This window comes from Bacillus rossius, chromosome 1 (assembly GCF_032445375.1).
Source record: "Bacillus rossius redtenbacheri isolate Brsri chromosome 1, Brsri_v3, whole genome shotgun sequence".
Taxonomy (NCBI): Eukaryota; Metazoa; Arthropoda; class Insecta; order Phasmatodea; family Bacillidae; genus Bacillus; species Bacillus rossius.
Window position 1 is genome coordinate 122,605,567 of NC_086330.1, and position 25,684 is coordinate 122,631,250.

Sequence of the window (25,684 nt, forward strand, 5' to 3'; positions counted from 1 at the left end):
TGATGTTCGGGGAGGAGTCTGTCGGGGCTAATTCAGTGAATCTGATGTTGACTATTTGGTTTGCGGGATGGAATTGAGGCAGTGTATTTGAAATGATTATTATTTTTTTTTAATTTGTAACATGCCATGTAACATATCTTTAGACTTTTATGGTAGGCACGGCACTTATAGATAATACAAGGTTGTCACTGCAAATGTATGGACTCCTACCCCCGTCGGTACCATAGCAGGCAAAACATCCGCAAATGGCCAAAAAAAAAAATTACAAACAAACTTAGATAAAATAACTAAGGACGAACAAAAATAACAACAAGGAATAGCTGAGTAGAAAATACAAACTAATATAAGCCACGGTAAGCGAAAAGGGAATGCAGGAGGAGGTGTGTGCGCAGGGCAAGGTGGCGGTGACGGCGACCGGCGCGCTCAAGCGGCGGCTGTGGGCGGCGCGCGCCAGGGGCAGCGACTGCGGCCTGGCCGCCTCCGAGCTGCAGAGCATGCTGCCGCCCTCGGTGGTCGTGCAGGGGCTGCGCGACTCCACCGAGACCCCGGCGGCGAGCGAGGCGGGCGAGGTGTGCCTGCTCACCGACAGTCCCTTCCGCATCCTGCGGGTGAGTGCCGGCTGCTGCCTTTACTGTGGTGCACTGTGGCGCACACCGCGCTTTAGTTGCAGCGCAGACCGCGCTTTAGTTGTAGCGCAGACCATACTGTTAGTTTAGTACACATCTGACTGTAATCGTAGCTCAGATCTGACTGCACATGCAACAAAGAATATCTGCTAAATTCTTCTCTCCTTGTCGCATATGGGCACTTTTTGTCACTAAACCGCACTTGTATTTAAAATTTTTAAATCGACCGCCTTTCTTTCGGAATAAACGTCACCTAAACCCGCGCCGACAAGCAATCCACCGTCCACTCTCATTCAGTATCCACTTATAAAGTTATTCAATAAATAAAAATCTGGATGCACTCCATTGTACTAAGAGTTAGCTGTGAGTATGCTATGAAATGTATCCAAAATTTATCTTTAAATGTATAGATATCTGTTTATTCTTTTCCCTCAAGTGGAAGAATAAGTGAAATAAATCATGTTTAGAGTTTTAGAACATGCGGTGATATATATTTTTTAAACTGCGCACAGCAGTTTCTCTGACAGTTAACGTCTGCGAGACGGCTTCTCTATCTTGTTACTCTGATTACTCTGTCAACATGGCCTGTTCTGTGTGCTGTGCACACGGGTCTACAATTGGAGTGGATAGCAGACCACCCGGACTCTCTAGATAATCGAATTGTCTTACCCAGCCATCCGTTTCGAACGGGTAACTGTAGGGACGTAGACGTAAGCTGGATGTCATTTTAGCACTTCTGGTAGCTTGGGCTGAACAGAGAACAAACTACCGTCGAATAAACAGGATGGCGTGAAATTCACATGACATCTGAAATGTAATTATTTACTTAAATGTTGACCTACGTCTGAGGTGGAATTTCTTAGCTTTTAGTTTTTATTCATCTACCCTCACCTTCACAAAGCTTATCACTGCTATGTGGTATTTGTAAACAACCATGTCTGCGAGTCCGGTGTTGTTAATATTATTTACCTTCTTGCAGATACTAACTATTTTTTGAAAGCGAGTCTTCCAACTTTTCATTCGTGAATGTTAAATTTTTGTTTAACTTAATTTCTCCGAGAAGTTATCAAAGCTGACGAAACCTTTAAATTTTGAAACTTGTAAATAACCAATTTTTCCCTATCAACTATCGACGATGGACTCTAACGTGTTTTCGTGATTCGTTTGGTGAACCTTAGTGTAAAAAAAAAAAAAACAGCTAAATAACATGAAATTTTCTCTAGACTTCCAGCAGACATTATTATTTGGAATCCCTTAATTATTTATAGTTATTTGATGCTCATTAACATCAAGCCTCCACGCTTAAACAACTTCAATTTTTTTTTATGATAACGTGGAAAAATATCATTTCACTTTTTCAATTCAGCTACAAAATATGGACACAAAAAGCGTAAAAGCATGATTGTTCATCCGCGGTACCTACGAGTGTTGGTTCAGTCTATAACTTAATGATTAAATTATTGGTATTCCTCGCATTACTAACTGAAGATCTAAAGGACGCATGAGTGACAGGTGTCGCCCTTAAAGATTCAAACAGGACACGACTCTATCTGGGCTGAAAGTACTTCATACGGACAAAGGGGGTATACAAATCAAAACGGAAAATGAGGTTTGGAGGGGGATATTTTTTTAGAATTCATCATATTTCAGTGGGGAAGCAAGTGCTATACAGATCTATGCTTTGAGATACTCAAGGTCAAATGTTGGAGTGAATGACCTTGAAATGGTTATCCATCGCAAGGAAGTCATGCAAGGTATCTAAAAAAACGTTTCTATTATCTTTTCAGAGATTTTTGAATTTTTACGCTAATAAAATTTAGGAAAAAGATGTAGCTATTTATGAACGTGCAAGTGTCAATTTTTAAAGATAAATTCTGATTTTTATTATATGCATATATTAAACCACTTTGAAAATAAATTACGAAATTTGGTAGAATGAATTATTTTTTATGACATACAAAAACAATCAAAAACAATAGTTTGTAAGGGTTAGTTATACATTTTCTATCTTTTTTGCTCATGGTTTGCAAAAAAAAAAAAAATCGACAATGAATGCTTAGCATGGCTTACCTATCTAATCACTTTTACCAATAGTGATTCTTGGTCAACCTGTTAGTAAATTTATCAGAAATTTGTTGTTGGTATTTTTTTTCTCCCTTTTACTAAGTGGAAGAGGGGGTTGCTGGCCTCCATGCCACCCCACTGTATTTTGTTTTGCAAATGGAACAGGAATATTGTTGTAAAATTACAGATGTTTATAAATTTTACATTTACATGAAAATTGGTGTTCGCAGTAATACAGCTTTCGGATTCTTACCCGAGTATTTATGCCCTGTGTTGTCCCAGTACCTACAATAATTCAAAAGTTATTTGTAAAAAGTTCCCTGAATAGCTTTCCAGTATTAATTGCGAACATTAACAAGGACAATAAAACAATATAAAGTAAAATTATTGAATATTCGATTATATTTTTCATGGTTTAAAATAGTTATCCTTGGATGAAACATAAATTGAAGTATAAAAATTATGCGCCAATTTTCGTAAGAAATACTTAGTATGCAAAACTAAAAATAGCTACGTGTTGTACACATTTGCAATATCCCTATTACAGTATTACAAACTATTTATGGCGACTAGTTTCTAAATGAATATTTTGTAAAAGTACATAATTTTTTTTTGCCCGTGCAATGAGTACTCCCTTGTTAGGCACCACACTAAGTGCCGCTCTTCGTTGGTAGAAGATAATGGACACGTGTTTCGGAACGCCGACGGAGATTAGATTATTCCTCCCGTACGGGTCCCGAGGCAGCCACAAGCCAGTCGGCGCTCGGGCACCACGCCAGCTGTCGGCGTGCCTCGCCCGAGTACCCGCTACCTGCAGTACCCGGTACCAGCAGTACCCGCTACCTGCAGTACCCGCTACCTGCAGTACCCGGTACCAGCAGTACCCGGTACCAGCAGTACCCGCTACCTGCAGTACCCGCTACCTGCAGTACCCGGTACCAGCAGTACCCGGTACCAGCAGTACCCGCTACCTGCAGTACCCGGTGCGGCTCGTGTCACGTGAGTGGGCGTCGTGCTGGAGTCACAGCAGCGCCAACGACGGACGCGACGCGAACAACGTGATGCTACAACAAATATAGTATTCATTATTTCAAATCATGCTTTTTTTTTTAACCAAACGACAAACAAAATTCAAACGAATCTGTATAAAATAATTCTGACCATAACATATGCATCACACGTACGATAGCCATGAGCCATGCACATAAACAGGTTTTTACAATCGATTTGTTTGAAATAAATATATTTAATACTAACTTTATAGTTCATTCGGGAAAAAATCTCTACGCGTGAACACATTAAAAAGATTTTCCCAGATAATTATAATAAGCAAAACCTTATAAAATTATATATTTTAATAATATTTACCAATGCATAAGTCCAACCGTCAATGGAAAATGAAAATTATGACTTACATTTCAGTGATGTCGAGCCCACGACGTGATAGAACTGGAAAATATTTCTAATCGGAAAGTCTTTCGTGCCCACGAATTTAGTCAGATTGATTTCACACTTGAGTTTTTCGAAATTTTCTAGAAAAAAACGTCGCGCCATTCTGATTCCAGCGTTTGATATACTCCCGTCACGGGTAGCGAAGACATTGGTGATCAGAGGATCGAGGGTAACGTCAGAGAAAAAACTATTTATTAATAGTTTTAATGTATTTGTAAATTAAATCTTTAAATTGTATAAAACAAATTCGCTATCCGAGTATGTCTGTTTGCTTGCTTACTGCTAAATGGATTTTGATGCAGTTTCTACCATCATCTAGGGAATGTGTATAATACATTCATATAAAATTTGAGGGCATCTACATTACTTACGCTCACATGTATATGACTGATACATAAAATTAATGTACTACAGAGTAGTGGATTCTAAAAACGCCCTACAGAAAATTCCACGATGTATGACTATCTTCTAATGATGACTCACAGTAAAAATTTTGATATTTCAGAATTGGTTAAAAATAATGAGTTCTTGCTATCTAGATCGATATAGTATTAATCATCATCCATTTAAATATATTAGGCAGTTAATTTAGATCAAAATTGTCCTTTACACCATATCATATGTGATCCATCAAATAGTGCTATTTAGCGCAATATTTAGATATAAGTACCTAATTATTTTTGTCGGTTTATCTGTTACAACTTTATAATTTATGATTGAAACTAGCGACAAATCTCGGCTTCACCCGGATGCGATCTACTAATGTGGCGTCATTTAGATTTAATAAGTAAGTGCTTATAAGTATCACCTTCACATTCGTGCGAAGCCGGGGAGGGTTGCTGGTTAAAACTAATTATAGATCCGCACAGAATTAATGTATTATCTAACGTGTTTGACATTACAATTCATGCAAAACATGTATATTATATATTCTTGAACTTGGTTTCATTTAAACGTGATAACTGCTAGGCTTATGCAAATACTGTTTTTTTTTCTTCATTCGAATAGATATCACAATAATCACGAATGTCTAATATTTTTCGAATAGAATTTTTACCCACAGTGAAACTTATTTTCCACACTTCACAAGAGTTCAAGAAAATCTGATCAAAAATTAATTTAAAAAAAGAGGAATATATATGGTACCATACTAGACAGGTGTAAAATGAAGGGAAATAGAAAAAAACTCGACAATGCATTTTCTTAAAGCAGTATAAATTTAAGTATTAAAAAGTTTTTAAAAAGGTTTATGTATATAACTGCTTATATAGGTACATAATATATTTTTATTAATAATTTTGAATTTAAAATCATAAACAAAGATTTTTTAAAATATAAAAAACATCGTGTGAAAATGTTTGCTGAAAAGACTAAATGTCATAATAAATCATCTTAGCCCCATATATGTAACATTTTTTCAATAATTAATTTGTGATTGATTCCCACATGATATAGGCCTAAATATTGGTAACAAATAATAAATAAAATTAATCAATTTTAAATGTAGAAGTGAATAATAAATTATTCACAAATATAGAATAATTTAGAGTATTCGCAGAATCCTAACAGCTGATACCGTTAACTAACAAATATTTGATAATATTAAGGGCAGAAAATACTGGTGCCAACTGCGATCTGTTGTCCTGCAAACTACTCACCATTTTGCTGTTGTACATGGATTCGTATTCGCATAACATAAAGAAAACTTCCACAATTATTAGCTACATATAAACAAGTTTCTTTGACGTTCGTAAGCATTCATTTAATTAAATGTTTATTCAGTGTCCTGTCCGTAAAATCTTTCATTTCACACGACCTGCATGAAGAATTGTTCAACAAATATAAATATTATCATTTTTAATGTCATGTGTTATAAGTCTCTGTATACATCTAGAATAGTCAGTACATAGTTTCTAGAACCCCCCCCCCCCCCCCCAAAGATTAAAATTGGAAGAAAAATTTTCACAGCCGGTTTAGAGAAAACATACATACTTATCAGTTTGAACAGTATAAAAGGTAGAGTATGGATAAGTCTCGAATAAGCAAATGGAAAATAAAGCTTGTATATATATGTATATATTACTGTTTTTGATCCTATCCTACTAATATATAATAATTAAAACGTTTGGAAGTCAGGAACCTTGTTACTCAATCACTGAACGGATTTAAATACAGTTTGAAACAGAGATAGCTCATAGCCTACATACAATTATAGAATTCTACCCTAAGAGAGTGAAAGAAGTGCAAATAAGACAGTAGCAAATAAAAACATTGGGAATTTACGCCAAGCAAAACTCGTTTTAAACCTTGGAGTTATACAGTTATTGATCCAAAGGCAATCTATATGGTTGTTATACGCAAGTATTATACAAATGGGGTTCCTGGCACAGGTTTCAGGGCGTGGTGCCTGTGGTGCTGACCGCCATATTTTATTTTGATGTCACGGCGGCCATCTTGGATGCCCTTGACCTTTTACCTTGAACTTGACCTTATACCTTCAAAATTAGCCAAAATTAGCCAAAATTTACCCAAAATTCGTCAAAATTTCCATTTTTTTGGAGAAAAATCCCGCCAAAAACTCTCAAAAAATTCAACAATTCGAAAATTAGGATTTAAAAAACCTCAAAAGTCATTTTGTCGTAGAAAGATCACAAATTCCTAAAAACGGCTTAAGCATCCATGTCAAAAGTCTCCGATAAGCCGTTTCTAGGAATTAGGATACCATGACCGCTATTCTGAATTATATCACCGTTGCAATTTCCGTTACGGCCGCCATCTTTAAAATTCGTAATTTTTATGTTAGAAAATCGGGAAATATTTTAAAATTCATAAAACAATAAATAATTGCATTTAATAATACAAATTTAATAAAAAAGTATTAAAAAAAATTTACACTTACGCCATGGAGCTCGGAGTTCTTGGTTCGAAACTGGTAAGAGCAAAAAAAAAAAAAAAACGACAGATCCTTCCTCCACAGAAGCCACCAACAGACTGACGTCCCACCACTTATGTCAAGATATATATATATATATATATATATATATAGTCAGCTGGTATGACGTCATTTCCGCCATCTTGTCTTCGTCCGATGGAGGCCACCATCTTGTTTTCGTCTGCTAGAGTGTGCTGATGCCATGTTAGTTTAATTTTCTGTTCACCATACCTCTGACATGGACTGTTGGCATTGAACTGTGACCGTGACCTTGAACTTTGACCTTGACCTCTGACTTTGACCTTGAAATTTGACCTTGGCCATGTACTTTGACCTTTACCTTGAAATATGATTTTGACCTTGACGACCATCATGGATCCGACATTTTGTGTTCAGTACACGCTACCAGGAGCTACCACCTGCTAGAGGACATTGCCACAATATTGTTTTCGTCTGCTGGAGGACACCATCTTGTGTGTGTACTCGTCTTATAGAGTGCATTACCATCATGCGGAATCGTGTAATTATTTAGCTATAGATTAGGTAAAAAATCTAAAATTCATTAAAAATTAACTCATTAAAGTAATGATTGATTCGAAACTTGGTTCGATCCCTGGGCGATATAAAATTAATCTATAATATAACAATGAATCGCAAAATGTGTTGGTAAGCGCATAACTCAACAACGCCTGGACCAATTTGGCCAATTTTTTTTTAAATGTTCGTTGAAGTTCAAAGATGGTTTTTACGGCGAGAAAAATTCGAATAATTGCCGGAAAAACCCTAAAACCAGCCCTTTTCTTTTTCCCATACAAACGTTTTCTAACTAAAACGAGCACTCATTGTTGTTTAAACAATGTAGGTATGTTACTAACGTCAAACAGTCAATTTGCACTTTATTACCTCTGTACAACGTTCAATCATATCTATCAAAACGTGCGTTGGAGTACAGATAAATAAAAAAAAAAATAAACCGAAATCGAATAGTTCATTTTGGTGGGCTTCGTGATATTATTTCATTTGTTTTACTTTAAAATGCATCAGTTTACAAGTCATTACATCAGTCAAACAAAACCAGCGTTACCAAAAGTATTTCATAAGTTTAAGTTTTTATTACTTCTTTTCCCTATTTTAAATACGGCTTGAAGGATTTGACTCCAAGTCATATCAAATTTAAAAAAAGTTGAAACAACAACAAACTGTCAATGTCAGTGGTTTTTTTTCCTTGGATTTTAGGTTACCTACCCTAATGAGTTTGCTTTTGTCAACTTATACACGAAACAAATTCTTACCTATATAGTGATTTGTGCAGTGTTTATTTACCTATGATCGCTAATTATTGCATGTGACAAAATAATCTATAATATAGATATGCCTCCTATTAGACGAATCAATTTAGGTAGAAGAACCCGAAATGCTACAAACCAAGCTAATTACCGATATAATCATGCTCTACAATGAAAATAAAAATTATTATGTTTCACATGATTAACAATAAAGAGATTACTTATTTTTTTATTTATCTTTTTATTTATATGTTTTATTTAATTATATTTCTTATTAACAACACCCTATCACCAGGGTGACAGTTCTGTTCAGGAGAATTTTTTGCCCCGACTATAAAATATGTAGGGAAAAAAAATGTCACATTACAAATCATTTTGACAGGACTTTATTGCAATTTAATTAGGCAGTACGAAGTCTGCCGGGTCAGCTAGTTTAATATAACATCAATTTAGCATAATAGTGACAGATTCGATAAATAAATTACTGCAATATATTTTACAAACGTAATATGTTTTACTTAATTTCTATTCTACTATAGGATCACCCTGCAAAGGTTAGCAATCTTATAAACATTTAGGTCTACATAGCCGTGAAATGACTAAATCTTATCTCCAATTGGTTTATACTAGACAGAGACAAGCCAGAATCTTTACTGACATAGTCATCCTCTTTTTGACAGAGTTTCTGGACACCATGTTTAACAGTCTGCTTCACGTCGTCATAATTGTAAATTACTGCAGTCGATGTCTTGAATGCACACTTCGTCACTTTGTCATCCAACATATATGACTTTCCATATATAGAGTCCAACCACATGTTATATTTTAAAGGAAAGTTTGTTGCTAAATCATCAGTAAGCTGATTTATAATATTCTGCCTGATACCACCAAGGAAAATAAAAATGTCTTTGGCTCCAAATGCTCCAACAGATCCAACGCTCCAAAGCGCCATCTGCTCCAAAGCTCCAACGCTCCAAAGCTCCAACAGCTCCAAAGCTCTAAAGCTCTAAAGTTCCAATAGTCATTGGCTCCATCAGTCTATGACACCAACAGTCTTTTGGCTACAAAGCTCCAATGCTCCAACAGCTCCAAAGCTCCAAAGCTACAACAGCTTCAAAACACCGAAGCTCTAAAGCTCCAAAGCTCCAACAGCTCCAACAGTTACAAAGCTCCATCAGATCCAAAGCTCCAATGCTCCAAAGCTCCATCAGCTCCAAAACTCCAAAGCTCCATCAGATCCAAAGCTCCAAAGCTCCAAAGCTTCAACAGCTCCAAAGCTCCAAAGTTCCAATAGTCATTGGCTCCATCAGTCTATGACTCCAAAAGTCTTTTGGCTCCAAAGCTACAATTAATTGCTACAAAAGCTCCAAAGTTCTAATTGTTCCAAGTGCTCCAAAAGCTCCAATTCGTGCCATCAGGTCCATATACATTTGTATCTAATGCTTCAATTGCCCATCAGCGTCTAGTGCTCCAAGAGCTCCATTTGCTCCAACACGTAATGTTTACGCAATATACACGGAATGAACGCACAGTAAACACAGTAAACGGAACGAACTCGCAATGTTCAAGCATTTGACGTGCAATACACGCATTGTACACGCAATGTACGCAATGACCACACAACGTTCACGCAGTTCAGCATTTAATGAAAAAGTAGCACAATCGGAAGCACAATCATAGAAAAGGACGCACAATCGGAAGCACAAATATAGAAAATTACGCGCAATCGGAAGCACAATCACCGAAAAGGAAGCACAATCGGAAGCACAATCACGAAAAGGAAGCACATTTGGAAGCACAATCACAAAAAGGAACCACAATCGGAAGCACATTCAACAAAAAGGAAGCACATCTAACGAAAAGGACACACATTTTCACGAACATTCAACTCAGTAGGTTGCGTTCGTTAATTTTACGTTAGGATACAATGCCTCCAACAGTCATTTGCTCCAACTGTTTTTGACTCCATCAATCAATGACAACAAAAGTATTTGACTCCAAATAGTCTTAGGCCTAGCTATATTTGACTACAAGACTAGGAGGCTACGAAGATACGAGTCTACAGGACTACATGTCTACACTAGTACTTGACTACGAAGCTGCAAGTCTAAATGGCTCCAATTGATGCATCTGTCTTCGGTGGAATATTCTTTTTGGCTCCGACTGCTCCAGCAGCATTATGTTATAAGATTACAAGGCTACTTGGTTACGTAGCTACGAGTAGACACGGCTCAAAGACATCATGACTACGCAACTACGAACCATGAGTTTACGAGACTACGCGACTACGAGTCTACAAGGTTACGAGACTGCAAAACTACAGGACTACAAAGCTTACAGGACACAAGGCTACGTGGCTACGAGACTACTTGGCTCTAACTGTCTTGGAATCCATTCAGCTGTGAGAGTTAATATATTTCATGCAAAGAAACTTGTTGTAAGTAGTCCCAATTCTTGTTCAACAGATGACACCACGTGTTGCTTGAAGGTAAATATGATTTAGTTTTTTTATGTGAGATGCAGGATTTCACTAACGATCGCAAAAGAAGGATGGCTTTGCTAGACACCAAGGAGAAGGATGTTCGTCATTCCTGTTAGTGTTTCTCAGATGTCTCAGAGTTTATTATTTGACTCAGTAATGGTCGTTTATTTTTTGAAATCCACATAGTAAAAATATGGAAAGCACTGATTTAGTAGCAGAAATTCAATTAATTAAATTTAACTCTGAATAAAATGACATGACTCATTAAGTAAAAAATCCTTCATGCATAGATCGGTTTCTCAGAAACAACCAGAAGCACTTCGAGAAACCACAGGAATAATCAGGAGCACACAAAGAAAACCATCAAAATATTGACAAGAATAATCGGGAGCACACGGAGAAAACCAGCACACATATTTCTTTGATATCAAATAATCACAGAAAAAAAAATAAAAAAAATAAAAATAAAATAATAATAAAAATAAAAACAAAAAAAAATTAAAAATTACAAAAACAGCTTCTGACTTGTGCTGGAACTTTAGCCTTGTTCTACAAATGAAAAGTTCACAAGCTGACAAAATCTGTAATTGTAATTTTTAAATTTTTTTGTCTCTTGGCGGGATTTTTCCCCCCAAAAAATGGACATTATGGCGATTTTTTTGGTAAATGTTGGCTAATTTAGGCTAATTTAGACTAATTTTGAAGGTCAAAGGTTTAGTCAAAGGTCAAGGTCATCCAAGTTGGCCACCGTGACGACAAAATCCATGATGGCGGTTGGCACCACAGGCACCACACCCTGGACCCTGTGCCAGGAACCCCATTTGTATACTACGTACGCACTAAACATAGGGTTTTTATATAATGTGATCACGTTAAAAATGCGTGACCTTTTACGATACTAGGAGGATTACACGTTACAGATATCTCAGCTAATTGCCAGAATAAAAATTGGGGAATTCAAGAATGCATATTGTCACGTATATGAAAAATATTTAAATAATGTAACTAATCAAACACTGAAAACGACTGGCATGTATTCTTACCTGAAATAAACCCTAGGAAACTGTCAACAATATTTCATTACTTTAATATTTCACATACTTTTTAAAGATGTACAATAATACTGATCCTATTCCTCACTAAAATGTAAATAGGAGAATTTGATTGTATTTATGTTGTTGATAAAATTTAAAATAGAGATATTCCTCAACTAGATTAACATGTATGCTGTCTATCATTAGGAAATTGAACCCCACAGGGGGTGAAAAGAGGTAAGTTTAGTCTCATAAAATAAAACATAACTCCAAAGAAAATAAAACGTCAGGATAAACAATAAACAATTAAAAATTACAATTCTCCTAAGTTCTTCATTTAAGGTGATAACATGAAGTCAGATACCCTATTGTTTTATATTGAAAAATAATTTTTCTAAAGGTATTCAAACAATTTAAGTAACTGGGAGTAGTATGTAAATGGGGCTCCGGCGCCAGGCGTCAGGCGGTGGACTATGATTGTCGGTCCGCCATATTGGATTGTGACGTCACGGCGGAAATCTTGGATGACCGTGACCTTGATTCTGACCTTTAATTGACCTTTGACCTTAAAAATTTGTCAAAATGAGCCCAAATGTTCCAAAATTTGCCCAAAATTCCTCAAAAATCGGCTAAAAAACAATTTTTATGGAAAAAAAATTCTGCCAAAAAATCTCAAAAAATTACACAATTCAAAAATTAGGATTTCGAAAAACCTCAAAAGTCGATTTGCCTGAGAAAGAACTCAAAATCATTAAAACGGCTTAAAAGTCCTAAGAGCTAGTCGCTTTAAGCCGCCGAAGTAATGACCTTGAAAATTAGGATGCCATGGCAGCCATTTTGAATCATGACGTCACCGTTGCAATTTTTGTTATGTCCGCCATATTGAATATCTTTATTTATCATCGTATTTTAAAGAAAAAAAAAATAAAATTTATAAAAAAATTCAATTAATAAAATTTTAATAAAAACTATTTAAAAAAAAAACATACACCTACGACATGGAGCTCGGAGTCCTCGGTTCTAACCCGGTAAGGGCAAAATAAAAATGGCGATCGATACTTCCCACACGGTGGCTGCTGACAGACTGACCCCTACAATTTTTTTATGGCATATATATCATCAGGTAGTACGACGTCAAGTCCGCCATATTGAAATTCCGTAAATTTAATGTTAGAAAGTCGGGAAAATTTAAAAAAAAAATCATTAAAATATTAATCAATCAAATTAAGTAATAAAAATCTTTAAAAACACAGTTGCACTTTTCGTTACGACCACCATCTTGGAAATCTTTAATTTCAATGCTATTAATTCGGGAAAAATTCCACAATTCATCAAAAAATTTACTTATTAGAATACTGATTGATTATATCGATTCCCGTCCTTGGTTCGAAACCGTTAAGAGCAAATAAATTAACAAAAAATTTCGATGGATCCTGCCTCCGTGGAACCTACCTAGACTGACCTCACACCACCAATAACAAGGTATATATCGTCAGCTGGTATGACGCCATGTCCGCCATCTTGTCTTCGTCCGTTGTAGACCACCATATTGTTTTAGGTTCCTAGAGTACGCTGACGCCACGTAAGTGTAATTTTTACCCGCTAGAGTGCAGTAATCATTTATTATTACTGTGACACCCGCCATCTTATCATTTGGGTGTCATTTGGTATTTTATAATTATTTAGCTAGAAATCGGGAAAATGTCCAAAAGTTTAAATATAAAATATTAATGTACATATTGAATCGATACTTGGTTCGATCTATAATCGAAACTAAAAATAAATTTAAATGCCAGAAAAGTATCAGGTTCAACCAATAAAACACCGAAAGTTCTTTTACAAACATAATATTTATTACATAAATTCAGATTCTACTACAGGATCACTTGTGAAAGCAAGCAATCTTATAAAAATTTAGCCCTGCATAGGGGTGAAACGACTAATTCTTAGCTCCAACAGCTCCAAATGCTCCAAATGCTCCAACAGCTCCAACAGATCCAACAGCTCCAAATGCTCCAAAGGCTCCAAATACTCCTAGATCTAAATGCTCCAAATGAAATAACAGCTCCAAATGCTCCAAATGCTCAAAATGCTCCAACAGCTCCAACAGCTCCAACTACTTTAAATGCTCAAACATCTCCAACAGCTCTAAATTCTCCAAATGCTCCAACCGCCCCAAATTCTCCAAATGCTCCAACAGCTCGAACAGCTCCAAATGCTCCAAATGCTCCAACAGCTCCAACATCTCCAAATGCTTCAAAAGCTCCAACAGCCCCAAATGCTCCAAAAGCTTCAATGCTCCAAAAGCTCCAACAGCTCCAACAGCTCCAAAGCTCCAACAGCTCCAACTGCTCCAAATGCACCAAATGCTTCAAATTTTCCAAAAGCTCCAACAGCTCCAAAAGCACCAACAGCTCCAAATGCTCCAAAGGCTCTAAATGCTCCAAAAGCTCCAACAGCTCCAAATGCTCCAAAAGCTCCAAACGCTCCAACAGATCCAATGGCTCCAATTGCTCCAAATGCTCCAACAGCTCCAACAGCTCCAAATGCTCCAAAGGCTCCAAAGGCTCCAAATACTACAACAACTCCAAAAGCTCCAAATGCTCCATAGGCTCCAAATGCTCCAACAGCTCAAACAGATCCAACAGCTCCAAATGCTCCAACTGAGTTTAATTACTTTTTATCGAACTTCGCATGATTACTTCCATGGCTTTATTAGTATACTTTTGGTTGTCAGTGGTGACTTTGTTACACCTGTAAGTTTTAAGTTTTATTTAGAAAAGAGATTTCGAGAAATGATAAAATCCATTTAAAAAAAATATATTAATTATTTTTAAAGTTTATACACATGCATTAAATCAAAGCCATTATTGTATGTAGCCAGCTTCCCTCAGTTCTTTGAGTATGAAGGATATTTCTTTGATGCTCGAATAGTTTCCTGCACAAAGCGAACCATGTAGAAGTCTTAGCCTGTCAACCAAAATGTTAGGATATTCCCATGAGGTATAATCAATCTCTTCTGCTACGTTCATCTTCCTTGTATGTTTATAATAAATATTATTATCCCTGGTTTCTTCCGTTTTAACCCCAAACACAAGGTTACTTTCGTCATCGAGCCAGTGATTATCACAAGCTTGATCAGGATAATTTATTTTATTACGTCGTTTCCATCGTTTTGATCTCAAGCCACCATCAAAGTCTTCTCTCTTGCATGATTTATGTGCTTCAGCACAGTACTCAATCATGTCAGCATCACAAGCTTGATCAGGTTAATTTATTTTATTACGACGTTTCCACTTTTTTGGTCTCAGGCCGTCACCACAGTCTTCGGTCTTGACCGCTTTAGGTACTTCAGCACAGTACTCAATCATGTCAGCCTTAGATGTGTCAGCACAGTATCCGATCATGTCAGCCTCAGATGTGTCACCACAATTTTCAATCATGTCAGCTTCAGATGATTCATCACAGTCTTCGGTCTTGTCAGCTTCAGGTGGTTATCCATCTTTCACATTTTCATGGAGACGACTAGATATTGGTGTAAATATCTTTTCATTTCTAATGAGGTTGCTACTTTCTTCGTTTTTTTTTTAAAATTTAAATTATTGTCTTGACCTATTTTAGTATTTATAGCATTAGCTTTTTTACATTCTTCGTAATCATTATTGTCGTCTAATATTCCGCATTCGTTATCTTTATTCATCTTAGTTGTACAGTTCCTGCAATGTCTATCCAAGTAATATCTTCTACCAAAGGATTTCTGACACTGACTGCAATTAAATGGTTTTTGACAAGAACCCAAATTACACTCGCTTCTCTCATGTCGTTTAGCATTCTTTCTCAAGGTAAACACATTGCTGCAGTTTCTACAGTGATGTCGTTTTGATACAGCTACAGGTAACGAACCAGGGTACATGTTAGCTTCTGCGACTAATGCCAGATGCAAACTAAGAGTTTTAAATTAAAACTCAAATAGAAAACTTAAATAGAATTTTTTTAATATTTTGTCAGTGAGAGTTAAGTTATCTCATGCAAAGGTACTTATTGTAAGTAGTTCTGCTTTTCAACAACAGATTACACCACGTGCTGCTTGCAGGTAAATATTATTTATTTCTTTTATGCGGGATGTGGGATGCTCACTAACTATCGCAATAGAAGGATGGCTTCGCTAGACTCCAAGGAGAAGGAAGTTTGTTCTTGCAGTTAGTGTTTCACAGATTTCTCAGAGCATCATATTATTTGACTGAGTAATAATATTTTTTAAATTCCACCTGATAACAATATTGCAAGTGTTGATTTAGTAGCATAAATTCACAAATTAAATGTAACCTTGAATAAAATGACATGTCTCATTAAGAGTAAAACTCCTTCATGGAGGAGAGATCGGTTTCTCCGAAATAACCAGAAGAACTTGATGAAACCACAGGAATGATCGCAAGCACACGGAAAAAACCATCAAAATATCGACAAGAATAATCAGGAGCACACGGTGAAAACCACTACATATTTTCTTTGTTAACATAAAATTACAAAAAAAAAAATTGGCTTTGACTAGAACACTATCTTTGCTCAACAATGAGAAGTTCACAAGCCAGTACCTTTGTATGAGATAACTTAACTCTCACTGACAAAATATTTAAAAAATTCTATTTAAGTTTTCTATTTGAGTTTTAATTTAAAACTCTTAGTTTGCATCTGGCATTAGTCGCAGAAGCTAACATGTACCCTGGTTCGTTGCCTGTAGCTGTATCAAAACGACATCACTGTAGAAACTGCAGCAATGTGTTTACCTTGAGAAAAAATGATAAACGACATGAGCGAAGCGAGTGTAATTTGGGTCCTTGTCAAAAACCATTTAATTGCAGTTAGTGTCAGAAATCCATTGGTAGAAGATATTACTTGGATAGACATTGCAGGAACTGAACAACTAAGATGAATAAAGATAACGAAGGCGGAATATTAGACGACAATAATGATTACGAAGAATGTAAAAAAGCTAATGCTATAAATACTAAAATTGGCCAAGACAATAATTTAATTTTAAAACAAACGAAGAAAGTAGCAACCTCATTAGAAATGAAAAGATATTTACACCAATATCTAGTCGTCTCCATGAAAATGTGAAAGATGGATAACCACCTGAAGCTGACAAGACCGAAGACTGAGATGAATCATCTGAAGCTGACATGATTGAAAATTGTGGTGACACATCTGAGGCTGACATGATCGGATACTGTGCTGACACATCTAAGGCTGACATGAGTAGGGAGAGCGTGCCGACTCTGGAACATAGACGAGGGGGGAGCGGGGTAATCCGGGGATTATCCCATTTTTATGGTTTTTTATGCATTTTTTATGGTTTTTTATGTGCAAATCTAGTTTTTTATGCGCTAATCCAGTGGCTAATCCGCAAATCCGCAAATCCGCAAATGCGCAAATCCACCATTTTCTATTTCTAGAAATTTCCACCAACTTCGAATCATGACGTCATGATTCTGTGTCGTCTGCTGGAGGCCGCCATCTTGATTTTTCCTGGCCGCCATCTTGTTTCGTCTGCTGGAGGCCGCCATCTTGATTTTTCCTGGTCGCCATCTTGTTTCGTCTGCTGGAGGCCGCCATCTTGATTTTTCCTGGTCGCCATCTTGTTTCGGCTGCTGGAGGCCGCCATCTTGTGTGACGTCATATAGTTCTGTTGGTCGCCACCAGGTAGCAGCAGGTATTATTTTATTTTAACTAAAATATTTTCAGTGCCGAGGCTGGGATTCGATCCATGGGACGTGAAAACGTCCAGGATGTCGTGGTTACGAGGCGGACGCCTTGACCACTAGACCACGAGACCAATTGGAGTATGGTGGAATAAATAATCTATATATGCTACGTACTGACGGCAAGTTTATGATGAATGGGGGAGGGTGTTTTTGCCTTCCTTAATGCTTACCTAAGGCGCCACATTTGAAATTAAAATTATTATACAGCCGCCATCTTTAATTCCAGCACAGACTACCAGATGGCGCTAAATTAAAAAAAATTAGTTGTCAGAGGCGCCGCCATCTTGGTTCTCAAGTTGGCTGGTAGATGTCGCTAGTATCGCGCGCCAAATTCAAAAATTAGTTGTCAGAGGCGCCGCCATCTTGGTTCTCAAGTTGGCTGGTAGATGTCGCTAGTATCGCGCGCCAAATTCAAAAATTAGTTGTCAGAGGCGCCGCCATCTTGGTTCTCAAGTTGGCTGGTAGATGTCGCTAGTATCGCGCGCCAAATTCAAAAATTAGTTGTCAGAGGCGCCGCCATCTTGGTTCTCAAGTTGGCTGGTAGATGTCGCTAGTATCGCGCGCCAAATTCAAAAATTAGTTGTCAGAGGCGCCGCCATCTTGGTTCTCATGTTGGCTGGTAGATGTCGCTAGTATCGCGCGTCAAATTCAAAAATTAGTTGTCAGAGGCGCCGCCATCTTGGTTCTCAAGTTGGCTGGTAGATGTTGCTAGTATCGCGCGGCAAATTCAAAAAATAGTTGCCAGAGGCGCCACCATCTTGATTCTCAAGTTGGCTACCAGAGTGTGCCACCGTCGCCATCTTTATTTAATATTTCAGCTGCCAGGGCGCAGCACCATTCAATAGGTCGAATGCTAATCGATATATTTACTTTTATTTCATATTTCAGCTGCCAGGGCGCAGCACCATTCGATAGGTCGAATGCTAATCGATATATTTAGTAACAAGTGTTGCTACCAGAGGGCGCGATATTTAAATTTAAAAAATGTTACAACCTTTAAACAATTCTCCGCCATCTTGGATTCAACAGCCCCACCATCTTGGAAGCACATGATACACCTAAGGACTCGTTCCAATACATGCATAGAGTGCACCGAAAAGATTGTTCCCTTACATGCACAGAGTGCACCATATTGAATGATCATGATATGTGTTCCTTTATATGCATCAGAAGCAGGCATTATAAATTTTTTCTTATAGGCATACTTTAGTGTTAGCTTTCCTGTAATGCATTTAATAATAGTGTAAGCTCATTATTATTATTTAGTGATAGTGAATTTATAACTATGATGTGTAGTCTCATTCTCTTCGTCTCGACGTGGCGGAAGATTCCCTGGAGTGTAAGCTGAAAAAAAAAAAAAAACTTGTGTTTGAATTTATAGTGGTATGCTGCTTTCCACATCACCTTAGAGACTATGTCTCAGGAGGTACAGCATTAGATGCGTTAACTCCTTTTTTTTATACATGGTGAGTTTCCCCGAGAGGCCTATTTTCCATGTTTAACAAGGGCGCAAGCATTATGCTTCACCGTCACTCTCTCCGAAGCCGCTGTCCACTCCATCATCTGGCTCCACTTGCTCTTGAGCCTCTATTACAGCTTCAAGGCATGCTATAATACCGTTGTAAAGGTATGTTAGAAACTCGTATTCCTCTGGAAATGCAGCGAACAAATTGATCGCGGAGACCTCTAGATGGTGTACTATCGCATCTATATTCATGCCGATGCAAGCATGAAGCGCATATTCAATGCAATCGCGAATTTCCTCAAAAGCAGCCATGTTCATTATGGAATTGTCAGAGACAGAATGAAGACTATAGTTGACCGGGTCTTGACGGAAAGATGACATGCAACCCCGATGTCGCGCTACACATTCCAATGAGGCGCCCAGCGCGGGCTGACGTCACAGCTTGTTGATCCCAAGCTGCAGAGTGCTGGGTCGTGTTCAGGAAGTAGTCCACACATTATAAATACATTGCAGGAATAGAATCTCAACAACAGCCCACACAAACGATTCCATAGAATATGCTTCGATTGAGAACAAGCAATAAGGTAAAATAAAATGTGTATATGTAATCTTAAACTCCCATATTGTTTCTCTTTACCCATGTCCTCACGGTATCGGGAAACCCCTTCCAAGACACCTGGAATCTTTCACCACGCTTTCGATGAATTTTATTTACCAAATATGTATCGGGGTATTTTGTAATTTGAATTTCTGAAGCATAAAAAACACCTTGTATTTCATTTCCATCCATATCACTCAAGTTATACACACGCGGAAAGCTGGACCTCATAGCTGTTACTTTAAACACTTCGTGAGACCAATTCGGTGTAAACCCCTTTTCAAAAACTTTCTTGTTTCGTGACATGCGTACATGATCCCCCACACAAGCCTTAAGTTTTCTAGGGTCAATTGTCTTTACATATTTGTAAACACTTTGTAGCAAAGAGCCATCCTTCACTTGATTCGGAGCCATGCCAATGGTGCGGTGGAATCTGTTATTGTAGACACGTAGAACTTGTGGTAAAATTTTAAACCACTTATAATTTCCTTGAGCTGAAAACTCGCGAAAAAGCAGAGATTTTAGAGATCTATTAAACCGCTCTACCACACTTGCTTTAATCTCACTGTGAGTGGAATAATGATTAATATTTTTTCTGTTCATAAGAGCTCTGAAAGTTGAGTTATAAAATTCTGTTCCCGCATCACTTTGAATACTTTTAAAACTTCCTGCTTCTTTCAAAATACTTCTCATGGCAGCAGTAACCATCACACCTGTCTTTTGTTTAACTGGAACTGCATAAGCACGTTTGCTGTACACATCTATGGCAGTCAGGATGTACTTGTAACCACTGTTCACTTTACTGTATGGTATCATTTCTACCAAATCAATCTGTAGTAAATCATGGAGTCCATATGTTAAAACCTTTCTGCGAGGAAATATAATACGTTTGCCTCGGTGAATCTCGTATGCAATCCCACGCTGTTCGTCGCTCATTTTGCAATGTATCCTGATTCTTGTAACTCTTCAAGTATCGAAAGGATTTCGTTATTGTGTCCGGTGTGGCCAGAAGCCTGCGAGGCCATTAACAACCTGAGTCGATCTACTATCTCATTCGGATCATTCCAATAAATGAACTCTCGTTTACGACCTAAATCCAATGTTTTATGTAACAATCCACTTCCTCGTTGCTGCGAACCAATATGTGGAAACAGTTGCTTAATGATATCAAATTTCGCATGTGATGTGCTTTTATAGAGATTTGTTGCAGGATCATTCTTTTTAAAATAAGCATTTGTAAGCTCTAGTAGATTACCATATTGTTTAAGGGCCGATTCCGAGTACGTATGCGGCTCTCTGCGAAATAAAAGTTCAAATAAACCAGGAGCAGGTTGTATTAGTTCATCTTTAACGCGAATCATATTGTTATCGTGAAAAAATACTTCCGTGTCCCCTAAAAACCAGCGGTTATGTCGTTTAGATACACCATAGGTTCCATCACCAGAGCGAAGGCTGTAGCTCTGCAAATAAGACTGCACTCCACCTAAAGAATCATCATATGGAACACCGTGATGTTTTAAAGGAATAGCGTTCGAGTCATCACTGTCGCTTGATTCTAAACATTCTTTCACAGTAGCTTCTTCCGCAGAATCCTGCTTCACAGTATCGATAGACTGTGCGAGCGATGTAGTAGGTCCAAGTTTATCCAAACGTGAATTAACAGACTTGAATATTTCTTCATTAATTGCATCCCTCTCCAAACGAGCTCGTTTGGCAAGTAGATACTTTGCACGAACATTTTCTATGACGCGCTCCAACTTACTAGCCTCAAGAGCCATGACTGCAGAGTTAGCGATAGCATATCACCCTTTTATATACAACTAGCATCAATACGTGAGTGATCTAGGCATGTCTAGAGCTTGATGGTTTTGGAGGTGCTGGTTTTGGAGGTGCTGGTTTTGGAGGTGCTGGTTTTGGAGGTGCTGGTTTTGGAGGTGTTGGTTTTGGAGGTGCTGGTTTTGAAGATGCTGTTTTTGCAGGTGCTGGTTTTGGAGGTGAAGGTTTCTTAGACAACACACCGCGAGAATATTCATCAGGAGTAATCGTCAAAACACCAACAGTGCGATTCATTTGTGAAAGCTGTTGTACAATTCCAGCATTAATTTTCAATACCATCTCAACCATGTTAGCATTTAGTGCATCATTTAGTTCCTCTATAAATGTTTGTGCGAATAAATCTAACCTGCTCTCTAACGAGGTGCACATATCACCCAACTTTGTCGACACACCTGAAAGACTTTCATTTAATTGAGCAATTAAATGCTGTTCTTTAGCCTCCATATTGCGCAAGAACTCCATAATCCCCACTTGCACATCTCTTGTTACAGTAAGTGATCTGTTGATATCTGTAACTTGTCGTGTCATACCATCAGTCATCGAATGCAAAGTATGTGTAAAAGCCCCGCTTACTGCGTCAACATACTTCTTATTAGCAGCATCACCATCTTGTTTAGGATCACCAACTCTCTTCAAATGTTTCCAGCTTAAGTCGCAGTCCCCTTCACGAGTAAACGTCATGCATGAGTCGTGCGATCGTTTAAGTCCACCACCACCGAACTTTGACATCATGATTCATGAACCTATCACAATAAACTGATCAAAACCACATCTGTAACGCCCTTTATGTAGAGGAAAATCTTTAGCTATCACAATGAAACCATGCTCATTAGGACTGTTCCAACAGTGACCGCAAAGAGTTTTAAATCTCTCAAAGCTCATATCTGTACCGACATGGTCGGAAAACACATGTTTTAGATTAAGATCGTCCATTTTAAACAAAATTATTAGATTACAATTATCTCGCACTAATTGCTTTCGGGTTTGGGTATAAGTTTGTACCAAGTAGAAACAGTCGATCTTGTGGTGTCGCCCCATAGAATAATACTTTTGAACAATGCTTTGTTTATCACAAGCAACATCATCGAAGATTAGCACAGAGTTGGGGAGCAGGTTAGATTTATTCGCACAAACATTTATAGAGGAACTAAATGATGCACTAAATGCTAACATGGTTGAGATGGTATTGAAAATTAATGCTGGAATTGTACAACAGCTTTCACAAATGAATCGCACTGTTGGTGTTTTGACGATTACTCCTGATGAATATTCTCGCGGTGTGTTGTCTAAGAAACCTTCACCTCCAAAACCAGCACCTGCAAAAACAGCATCTTCAAAACCAGCACCTCCAAAACCAACACCTCCAAAACCAACACCTCCAAAACCAGCACCTCCAAAACCAGCACCTCCAAAACCATCAAGCTCTAGACATGCCTAGATCACTCACGTATTGATGCTAGTTGTATATAAAAGGGTGATATGCTATCGCTAACTCTGCAGTCATGGCTCTTGAGGCTAGTAAGTTGGAGCGCGTCATAGAAAATGTTCGTGCAAAGTATCTACTTGCCAAACGAGCTCGTTTGGAGAGGGATGCAATTAATGAAGAAATATTCAAGTCTGTTAATTCACGTTTGGATAAACTTGGACCTACTACATCGCTCGCACAGTCTATCGATACTGTGAAGCAGGATTCTGCGGAAGAAGCTACTGTGAAAGAATGTTTAGAATCAAGCGACAGTGATGACTCGAACGCTATTCCTTTAAAACATCACGGTGTTCCATATGATGATTCTTTAGGTGGAGTGCAGTCTTATTTGCAGAGCTACAGCCTTCGCTCTGGTGATGGAACCTATGGTGTATCTAAACGACATAACCGCTGGTTTTTAGGGGACACGGAAGTATTTTTTCACGATAACAATATGATTCGCGTTAAAGATGAACTAATACAACCTGCTCCTGGTTTATTTGAACTTTTATTTCGCAGAGAGCCGCATACGTACTCGGAATCGGCCCTTAAACAATATGGTAATCTACTAGAGCTTACAAATGCTTATTTTAAAAAGAATGATCCTGCAACAAATCTCTATAAAAGCACATCACATGCGAAATTTGATATCATTAAGCAACTGTTTCCACATATTGGTTCGCAGCAACGAGGAAGTGGATTGTTACATAAAACATTGGATTTAGGTCGTAAACGAGAGTTCATTTATTGGAATGATCCGAATGAGATAGTAGATCGACTCAGGTTGTTAATGGCCTCGCAGGCTTCTGGCCACACCGGACACAATAACGAAATCCTTTCGATACTTGAAGAGTTACAAGAATCAGGATACATTGCAAAATGAGCGACGAACAGCGTGGGATTGCATACGAGCTTCACCGAGGCAAACGTATTATATTTCCTCGCAGAAAGGTTTTAACATATGGACTCCATGATTTACTACAGATTGATTTGGTAGAAATGATACCATACAGTAAAGTGAACAGTGGTTACAAGTACATCCTGACTGCCATAGATGTGTACAGCAAACGTGCTTATGCAGTTCCAGTTAAACAAAAGACAGGTGTGATGGTTACTGCTGCCATGAGAAGTATTTTGAAAGAAGCAGGAAGTTTTAAAAGTATTCAAAGTGATGCGGGAACAGAATTTTATAACTCAACTTTCAGAGCTCTTATGAACAGAAAAAATATTAATCATTATTCCACTCACAGTGAGATTAAAGCAAGTGTGGTAGAGCGGTTTAATAGATCTCTAAAATCTCTGCTTTTTCGCGAGTTTTCAGCTCAAGGAAATTATAAGTGGTTTAAAATTTTACCACAAGTTCTACGTGTCTACAATAACAGATTCCACCGCACCATTGGCATGGCTCCGAATCAAGTGAAGGATGGCTCTTTGCTACAAAGTGTTTACAAATATGTAAAGACAAATATGTAAAGACAATTGACCCTAGAAAACCTAAGGCTTGTGTGGGGGATCATGTACGCGTGTCACGAAACAAGAAAGTTTTTGAAAAGGGGTTTACACCGAATTGGTCTCACGAAGTGTTTAAAGTAACAGCTATGAGGTCCAGCTTTCCGCGTGTGTATAACTTGAGTGATATGGATGGAAATGAAACACAAGGTGTTTTTTATGCTTCAGAAATTCAAATTACAAAATACCCCGATACATATTTGGTAAATAAAATTCATCGAAAGCGTGGTGAAAGATTCCAGGTGTCTTGGAAGGGGTTTCCCGATACCGTGAGGACATGGGTAAAGAGAAACAATATGGGAGTTTAAGATTACATATACACATTTTATTTTACCTTATTGCTTGTTCTCAATCGAAGCATATTCTATGGAATCGTTTGTGTGGGCTGTTGTTGAGATTCTATTCCTGCAATGTATTTATAATGTGTGGACTACTTCCTGAACACGACCCAGCACTCTGCAGCTTGGGATCAACAAGCTGTGACGTCAGCCCGCGCTGGGCGCCTCATTGGAATGTGTAGCGCGACATCGGGGTGCATGTCATCTTTCCATCAAGACCCGGTCAACTATATTCTTCATTCTGTCTCTGACAATTCCATAATGAACATGGCTGCTTTTGAGGAAATTCGCGATTGCATTGAATATGCGCTTCATGCTTGCATCGGCATGAATATAGATGCGATAGTACACCATCTAGAGGTCTCCGCGATCAATTTGTTCGCTGCATTTCCAGAGGAATACGAGTTTCTAACATACCTTTACAACGGTATTATAGCATGCCTTGAAGCTGTAATGGAGGCTCAAGAGCAAGTGGAGCCAGATGATGGAGTGGACAGCGGCTTCGGAGAGAGTGACGGTGAAGCATAATGCTTGCGCCCTTGTTAAACATGGAAAATAGGCCTCTCGGGGAAACTCACCATGTATAAAAAAAAGGAGTTAACGCATCTAATGCTGTACCTCCTGAGACATAGTCTCTAAGGTGATGTGGAAAGCAGCATACCACTATAAATTCAAACACAAGTTTTTTTTTTTTCAGCTTACACTCCAGGGAATCTTCCGCCACGTCGAGACAAAGAGAATGAGACTACACATCATAGTTATAAATTCACTATCACTAAATAATAATAATGAGCTTACACTATTATTAAATGCATTACAGGAAAGCTAACAC

General features: G+C 37.9%; 1 protein-coding gene across 1 annotated transcript in view; it reads left to right on the plus strand.

Moving 5' to 3' along the window:
• The first annotated feature begins 485 nt into the window (after positions 1-485).
• The window catches only part of LOC134529447 (transient receptor potential cation channel subfamily A member 1), a 221,589-nt gene continuing 196,390 nt past the window's right edge, over positions 486-25,684 (plus strand). Inside the window, exon 1 of the mRNA XM_063363567.1 lies at positions 486-608. Coding sequence (XP_063219637.1) covers positions 495-608 — 114 coding nt within the window. The 5' untranslated portion in view covers positions 486-494. The remainder of the gene's footprint in view (positions 609-25,684) is intronic.